Source organism: Pundamilia nyererei, unplaced genomic scaffold (genome assembly GCF_000239375.1).
Source record: "Pundamilia nyererei isolate P.nyererei 1_Seehausen unplaced genomic scaffold, PunNye1.0 scaffold00003, whole genome shotgun sequence".
Lineage (NCBI taxonomy): Eukaryota > Metazoa > Chordata > Actinopteri > Cichliformes > Cichlidae > Pundamilia > Pundamilia nyererei.
This window is the reverse complement of record NW_005187404.1, coordinates 3,943,951-3,952,927: the sequence shown is the minus strand read 5'-3', so window position 1 is coordinate 3,952,927 and position 8,977 is coordinate 3,943,951. Positions and strand designations below refer to the sequence as shown.

The 8,977-nt window shown below is 41.8% G+C and overlaps 1 protein-coding gene across 1 annotated transcript in view; it reads left to right on the top strand.

Annotated features, from left to right (window-relative positions):
• fzd4 (frizzled class receptor 4) overlaps window positions 1–7,883 on the top strand; it is a 9,491-nt gene extending 1,608 nt beyond the window's left edge. Inside the window, exons 2-6 of the mRNA XM_005720715.1 lie at window positions 3,774–3,911; window positions 4,045–4,431; window positions 4,833–4,978; window positions 5,615–5,862; window positions 6,021–7,883. Of these exons, the coding sequence (XP_005720772.1) occupies window positions 3,774–3,911; window positions 4,045–4,431; window positions 4,833–4,978; window positions 5,615–5,862; window positions 6,021–6,439 (1,338 nt within the window). The 3' untranslated portion in view covers window positions 6,440–7,883. The remainder of the gene's footprint in view (window positions 1–3,773; window positions 3,912–4,044; window positions 4,432–4,832; window positions 4,979–5,614; window positions 5,863–6,020) is intronic.
• The last annotated feature ends 1,094 nt before the right edge of the window (window positions 7,884–8,977 follow it).

Sequence of the window (8,977 nt, the reverse complement as noted above, 5' to 3'; positions counted from 1 at the left end):
ATCAGAGATTTCTTTTAGAGATGGCAAGTTTCAGTGTGGACAAGTGGTGTTTACATTTTTCTATAATTTGCTTTTATTCCTTTTATTTAGAGACGCCCAGTTTCAAAGGCATGCAAGCATGTCCAGATCGTCTAGACATCCCCGTACACTGACATGAAACCAAGCCCACACCTTTCCAAGTGCTTTTTTCTTCCCTCGGTCCTTATTTTAAGTCCACTGCCCTGTCTGGAGTGGCATGTGATTTTATTACAGCGTTAGAGTGACTAATTGCTGTGTGCAGCTGTTGGGAAATAGGGGTAAAAAAATATTTTGGCATGTTAAATTAATACACTGCTTAAGAAGCATACAGTGTGTACTAGACAACCACACAGAACAAGAAGCAACTGCAGTATGAAGCCAAACTGTCCTCCTCCAGTTGTAAATTGTCCAGTGAGTTTAGCTGACAACCCAGTTTCTCTCTCACACACACACACAGATGCTAAAGAGGGAGAAAGGAGAAAGAGGAACCGTATCATTTAACATTTGCTCTAATGGGAGGCTTCCTGAGTAGTAACCGGAGTAGCTTTTCGCAGTGAAGTGACAGGACTCAGGTTACCAAGAGTCAGGGAAAACACCCAGAATATGTGAGGTTACTGTCACCGCTTGAGTATGCAGAGCCCACCGTGAGAATTATTTGAAGTATAACATGTGTTGTATGTCTCATGAACTTCTTTGAATGCTTTAGTCAAACCAAGACAATATTACAACATTTGGGTTGACTGCATTTTATCAAGTCACAATTATTCAGGATGGCAGGTCTTCAATAAAATTCAGGAACAGACATTCTCTGTTTTTGGTGAGAAACTCTATAACAGGGATGTCAAACTCATTTTACATTGTTGGCCACATAAAGGCCACTTTGGGCCAGACCAGTGAAACTACATGACAACCCAGATGCTGAGCAGGGAACAGTGTAATAAGCTGAGAGTTTAAAGGACGTTTTCTTAGACTCGGATTAGTGATTTTGATATTGCCGTGGTAACGAGTCGCTGATTCATTATCAGAAGACAAGTCAACATTGTCTGCTTGTAGATATGTAGCAGAACAGTAGCTCAGTCATTCAATGTATATTAAATTTGTTTATATCTCAAACATGCTTCAGTGCACAGAGGCAACAATTTTAACTTTTCCCCGCCAGTAAATTCTCACAGACACTAAGAGTTGTATAACATTTCCCTGATTATTTATTTCCCAACCTTGACACCCTTGTTGGATTCATGTTTCATTTGGGCTCCGTTCAAGGGCCAATTTCAAGCTGCGATTTGTTTATAACTGGATCAAGGCTGCAGTTCTGTAACATGTAGTTCCTGCTGTGGCCCAATACATATTTTGATATTTTTCAAATGGAAAAACAGCATGAAACCTTTTACTCCAGCACATTTTTTTTAACCACTCCAAGTGCCTAGAGCTTGTTTCTGTTATCTCATGGTAGCTGAGTGAAATGCACTTTCTGCTTCTGTGTGTTTTCATATCATGAGCCTGGTACAATTTTACACTCTGGCTTCAAACAGATTTCACTATAAATGCATGAAATCACTTAAAATTGCTACCCTCTGTAACCCCAGAGTACTTCTTCCCTCACTGCTGCCAGAATGTCTGCACACAGTCAAATGTGACTCCAGACTGTTCACTATCTTTATAACACTGACTTAGATATCTATTTCAAAACTATTGCCATGGGACAGAATAAAACTCAGGCTTAGATCAGGGGGATCATGCAGCATTACACGGCACATGCCCTCGCTGCTGTAATCATCACAGATTGTTTTTGATGGTACGGATTTGTATGCGTAACCTTGGAGCAGGTTAGTGTTGACTCTCTCTGTCTTGACTCAAGATGTGGCATTCCTTATTAGAGGTGAAAATAGAGAGCTACTAATAGAAGAGGTGATGCAATGTAATGAAAGTCGGAGCAGAAAAAGCAGCAGGATAGTGAGACGTATATGCAAGTAGCTGGAGGAGCCACATGTGGGAGTACTGTACAGTTAGCAGCTGTAATCCAGTTGTAATATACAGAAAGCCTGCAGGGCCACAGCACTGTTTTCACTCCTCTAAAATACACCACACAAATTACACAATTTACCTTGTGTTTCACAGTTTGATTGAAGTGGATCAAAGTCTTAAAAATTATGACATAAGATTGGATAACTGTTGCGCTCCTACTGCAATTCCAGTGTTTAATTGAAACTGGCTTAAGTATACTGTTGCTTTCACTTTCTCTAGATCATAGGTGTCAAACTCTGGCCTGCGGGCCAAATTTGGCAAAGCCATACAAATGACTATTAGAGCTGGCCTACTGGTATTATACAGCTAATATATATATTGTTTAGTATTAAGCTTTGCTTGTTCCATATTCAGTTTTTCAGCAAAACGTGTTTGAGTCCATAAGAAAAGCTTCATTCTTATATCTGGAGGAATAAATATATTTCAATAAATATTAACGTTAGCCCGCGACTTTGTTTCGGTTTTGAATTTTGGCCCACTGTGTATTTGAGTTTGACACCCCTGCTCTAGATGAATTGGAATTGGAGCCTGCTAGTGGGGTTTGGGGCCAATACTAGTGTCAGTTTTTAATGGGCAAAAACTTCTGATATTCATATATACATATTCATATATATTCCTTATACTTCACAGAGGATGAAAAAGCCCTCTAGAGTTCACTGCTTTGAGAATTCTATGGGAGGAGTGCTGCTGGCATCATTAGCGTCCACTTGTCCCCTTTTGAGCCGTGGTTCTCGAACTGTCGGGCGGACCCCAAAGAGGCCCACTTGAGCTGGACTATAAAAGGGCCAAGTTGAATGATAATGATTATTGTGGTTGAAAATAAACAAGCATTTACAGATGATATCATGCTGGCTCTTATTTCACTACAGTTCAACTTGTATTCATTTTATAAATTATTAACTGTTGTTGGGTGTGGAGCATTAGCTTTTGTCCTGCTTCTGAAGAGGCCTTGGAGGGAAGGGTCACTCCAACTCAGAGTTGTTCCGAGGGGTCCCCTTTATATTATGATGAAACACTTCTATCTTGATAGTATTGGCCTTTTCAAGTGAAGAAAGGGTATCTGAATAATTTTATTAGAGTGAAAATGATTTGAATAATATACTGGGGGTTTAGAGTCACTTGGTGCCAACCCAGGTGAACATCTGTGGAGATTCTGGACAGATGTTTTAGACAGCATTCCCCATTAGCATCATTAAAAATAACCAATGAGTGAAAATCCTTTAGAAGAGTAGTTTCCATGCCTCCACTTGAAGAATCAGTGCCAAGGCTTATTGAAGCACTTCTGACAGCCATGTAATGGACCAACACCTTAAGTAAGAAGCTTTATGTTGGTTGTCCTTCATTTTTCTGCCCATACCTTATGTTTGAGTTATGCTGAACAGGAAAATGATGAGTGGCCATTGTTCCTGAACTTCCGGCAATGTGTTTGACAAATTAGACACAACTTGACCATGCACCTACTTGGCTGTGGTTCCCTAACACAACTGCAGACATCGATGAGAGTATTGTGAACAATCTCCCCAAAGAGAAGCGCATATGTGCCAGTATATTAGTATTAGACTAATATATTGTCCGTGTGACATTGCTTTTTCTATCAAAAGTTGCTTTGCAGTCACTCCCTGCTCCATGATTTTAAATCTCATCACAGAATGCATAGTTTGCCAAGCTTGATTATATTCACAAAGGATCAAATGTTAAACATGTATTTCTTTATCTCCACTTTCCAACAGTTCTTCTTGTGCTCGGTTTATGTGCCAATGTGCACAGACAAGGTTCCCATCCCTATTGGTCCATGTGGCAGCATGTGTCTGTCGGTCAAGAAAAAATGCCTCCCCGTGCTCCACGAGTTTGGCTTCATATGGCCTGAGGTGAGTCGTATCATCAAGAAAGACATCATGCATGTCTTAAAAAAATAGAAGTTCAGGATATAGTTTAGCAATGTGGAAAACCAAGAAACGTTTAAATCCATTACTGACATTACCCATTATGTTTTCTGCCCAGGAGCTCAATTGCAGCCTCTTCCCACCTCAAAACGACCACAACCACATGTGTATGGAGGGTCCAGGGGATGAAGACCCTCCATACCAGCCCGTCCGCCATCCTCCCCACCAAGAGGAGTGTCACGCCCTGGGATCTGCACCTGACCAATATACTTGGCTTAAACAGACTGAAAGCTGTACGCTGCAGTGCGGCTACGATAGCGGGCTCTACAGGCGAGGGGCCAAAGTGTTCACGGATGCGTGGATGGCAGTGTGGGCTGTGCTGTGCTTCCTCTCAACCACTCTGACAGTCCTGACCTTTCTCTTGGATTCTCAGCGTTTCTCCTACCCAGAAAGGCCCATCATCTTTCTCTCCATGTGCTGTAACCTGTACAGCGTAGCCTACCTGGTAAGCAGGAGGTTTAGTAATAATTTTGATCTATTTAATTTCACTTGTTGTGAGCAAATCAATAAAGCTATTTCATCAAAAATAATCAGATGAGCACCTTATGGACCAGTTTTTGGATATTGATTATTTTTTATATTTTATAAAAATGTTGTAGAGTAACAGGGCCAGCAGTTGAACATAATCCAACAAGAGTACAGTTTGTTTTTGAGTTTTCAAAATGTTACATCAGTGATTAAATACTAAAAGCCCTTTTTGATTCATCACTGCGTTGAGATAATTCAGTAATCTCCAGCTCTGCCTCTTTGCATTTAGAAAGAAAGACGATTCGTTCTCTTTTTACTTTATTCTGGGATTAATTCAGCCTCACCTCTTTTCCCTTTCTGTTCTATGTCATTTAACAGGTACGACTGACTCTTGGGAGGGAACGTGTTTCCTGCGATCTGGATGCTGCAGCAGTGCCAATTCTGGTACAAGAAGGATTAAAGAGCACCGGCTGTTCCATAGTCTTCCTCCTCCTTTATTTCTTTGGCATGGCGTCCTCTCTCTGGTTAGTGCAAATAAACACTGAGTTTTTATAAATCCTTCATCTCTTTTCCCCAGTTTAATCATTGTCATCAGCAGCTGGGAATGCCTTTTGCTAGAACAATTGGAATATGAGACTTGCATCCTGTTTTCCTTAAAGTCTTACTGCCCTGTCTCATAACCCATGTACCATTTGGGTTCATTTCCGACACATGCAAAGGTAAAAGTGACACTTCTTAAATCTGTCCTGCACTGGAAACACTGCTGTTACAGCTGTTTTTCTTCCTTTTTGCTTGGGCCCTGCTTTCCTGTTTGCCTACACTCTTCCTTATTTGGAAAAGCAACAGACCAATGACTTCACTCTCTCCTAAAATATGATCATAACCCTGTATTATGCAACTCATGGCTAGCCGGTGTCAGGATAACTTAATTATAATTGAGGACTGGCCATGTCCACCTGATTGGTTATGAAAAAGTTACATAAACGAAAAATTATGTGTCGTTCCAACAGTAATCAGGAGCCTATGGTTTTTTCTAAGTATCTTAGTTTCTAGAAACAGATGATTTCTATTCACTATAAAAAGAAAAAGATAATCTGATAAGTGTACCCATGAGGAAAATGTGTTGCTTATATCGCTCCTTTGTCTGATCTCTCTTCCAGGTGGGTAATCCTGACCCTCACCTGGTTCTTGGCTGCAGGACTAAAGTGGGGCCATGAGGCTATAGAAATGCACAGCTCCTATTTCCACATAGCTGCATGGGCCATTCCAGCAGTTAAAACCATTGTCATCCTCATCATGAGACTGGTGGATGCAGATGACCTGACTGGGCTCTGCTATGTTGGCAACCAGCAGCAGGAAGCACTCACAGGCTTTGTGGTTGCACCACTGGCCACGTACCTGCTTATAGGTAATTAAAGCATAATATTGGTATTCATTCATCTGCTTATGTTGGGTTTCCTTATTTTCTACTTTGTTCTTCTTCCTCAGCGTTTCTTTAACATACTCAGTTTCTCATTACAATTTTCAATCTGGTGGTCCTCACATGTCCTCCTCCTTCCTCCTCAGGCACTCTGTTCATCTGTGCTGGCCTTGTGGCTCTTTTCAAGATTCGCTCCAATCTGCAGAAGGACGGTGCCAAAACAGACAAGCTGGAGCGTTTAATGGTGAAGATTGGAGTGTTTTCTGTTCTTTACACCGTTCCAGCATCCACCGTTATTGGCTGTTATCTTTACCAACTCTCTAACTGGGGGGAGTTCAGGGCCAGCACTCAGGACTCATATGTGGCATCAGAGATGCTTCGAATCTTCATGTCACTGCTTGTGGGCATCACGTCGGGCATGTGGATCTGGTCAGCAAAAACCCTCCACACCTGGCAGCGCTGCTCTGCGCGCCTGCTCAGGGACAGCAGAGCGAGCCGAGGTGGCAAGAGGGCACCGGGCGAGAGCTGGATCAAACCAGGGAAAGGCAATGAGACGGTGGTCTGAGGAGAAAGAAGGAGAGAATGGACAGGAATGGAGTTCTGCTTGTTTCTCTCTCATGTACAGAAACTCACTCTGACGAATGAAGGAGGTCAGATAATCAATAGATGAGACGGAGATTGCAAATGTGGCACAGGAACGTCGCAGGAATATCACCAAAACAGCCTCTGGATGTAATTGCATCATCAAAGTAAAGACAGTCCTTGACCATGTGCCTCTATGAAGGAGACAAGATGAGAGTCATACATTAGTAGCAACAATAGCCTCTCTACCTTGATAGACTTCCTTTGCTCAGAGAGCTGGAGAAAGCAAAACAAATTAAGGAAAAAGAGAGATGGAAAAGGCAGAACTAAAGCATCATCAAGCAGACCGGACACCAATAAGCTGTACAGCACCACGTCTACCTCTCTGTCTCTCTTTTCTCCAGAGCCTCAGCAGAAGAGACTGAACCTGCTGAATACAAATAACCCTAACGCCATTGTGTCCTTTTAGGGTCTCCTTCAAGTTTTAAATTTTACACTGGAGCAGGTATCATATAGGTGTGGGCTGAAGTTTCCAAGAAGCACCCGATACCTTTAAAACCCCCTCCACATTGAGCGTATCAGACAAAGTGTACTGAGAATCTGATACACTGCCTTATAGCCACAGCTTGGTTATATTTTTCTGCTTTTTTGGGGAACTATACTTTTTTCAGTTCAAGAGAACAGTTAATTTTATTCTCAGAATTTTTTGGGAAACCAGCTCTAAGCTGTTTTATGCACTATAGAGATATAATATGTGAAGGGTTGGGAAAGCATTGGTAAGACTGAAAGTGAATCATTATACAACACATTTATATGCACAGCCTCATTGATGGGGAGAGTTTGGTCAGATGTAGGTGCAAAGAAAAGAAAACATTTTGAGGTAGTCACCACACCACAATGAATCCTGGTAATACCAGCTGTGACTTTTATTGCCCCATAAATTTGTAATTGCTAAGATGTCCTGGGAAATGAAGGAATTTGTGCTTTTCTACGAGGAGCTCGGCTAACTTCCAGTGATGTGTATAGTTTTCCTGGAAATCCGTATATGCTCTTAAGTCGCCATGAAATTCAGGAAATTAAATTATTCTCTCTGTTCTTACCCAAATATTGTCTCTATGGCAGGGTAACGGTTAGAGAATTTGAGGTTATTAGACAATCACTTGCCATAATACACATTACGCAACAGCAAAGGGCTGTCACAGAGACATGCATGTGCTCACACAGATATCACTGTCAAAATGTTTGGCAATAAAAGTAAAGTGAAGACAAGCGGTCTGTATTAGGTGTGGACCCACAGTGGGTGAATTGTGGACTGTAGCTGTGGGTAAACTGTGTGGGCAGAGCAACCACGGCTATTCCACGGGCCCCATGTGGGTGTGCCCACGCAGGGCCCACAGCAGTTTTACGCGCTGTGGCCCACAAAACACACAACCACAAAACACACAACCCCCCCCCCAAATGTGAGGTAAATGTAAGTAAGCCCATGTGGGGCCAATGGGACATTTGCCCCTTTGGGTCCCAAAAAAGGGAATTCTGTGGGTATCCCAGTGATGGCTGACCAGAGAATAACCCAGGTGTAGCCCATGATGGCTAGCTTATATTGGGCCCATAGCAGATTTGCCCTTTTGAATCCCCATGTGTTTTTTTTGTGGGCAAGCTATAGTTGGTGTACCTACAAAAAACCTGCACTGACCTCCTTGTGGGTTCTACGGGTCCGCAATGACCCCACATGGGCCCCAAAGGGGCATATTTGTGGGCTAAAACAGCACCAGTTGTCATAAGTATAGTTACGCCCAGTATATGCTGCATGAAGATACGTGTCATACCTGAGTCCTTAGATGGATTTTAAGTCTTTTATTCCTCCTGTTTAATCACATTATCCCTGAATGGCACAGATATGTGGAGGTTAGAGCAATTCTTTTAGCCACTGATGAGAGTCCTTCCTGATTCTTGTTGTGCTGCTGCAGATTGAATGTAGGACCAGTAAATGCCTGACATGATATTTTGACATTACTCTTCATCTGAACATCTAAACTGTCCAAAACCTTTGTACATAAAAGTGTACTCGTGGTTCTCTGTCCACAAATCTTGTTCATCAGCTCACTTATGACTATATTTTGGTCAGTATCAGGAATCGAACATCTTCTTTTGTGTGCTTTTCTTTTCTGGTCTGTTGGTGTGTATATTTTCTTTCTCTATAAATGTCACATCATGTCTCTCTCTCCGTCTCTCTGCCTAGACTGTGTTTTTTATAAGGCTAATTTCCCAGACAATCAAACCCTCAAAGGAAGAGATTATTGCTCATTGTATTTCACATTTTCATGGATGACTAAAACAAGTTATTGTCTCTCAAGTTGGATTGGAGCTGTATTTACCAAATTCTGATATTTTCTCCTGTGTCCCGTATATTTGCATGACAATCTTCCCAGCAACATTCTTGCAGTTCTGCAAGCCTTTATATCTGTAGTATATATGATATCTGTCACATTTTGCCTTCCATATTTGAGAATAATAAGGAAAT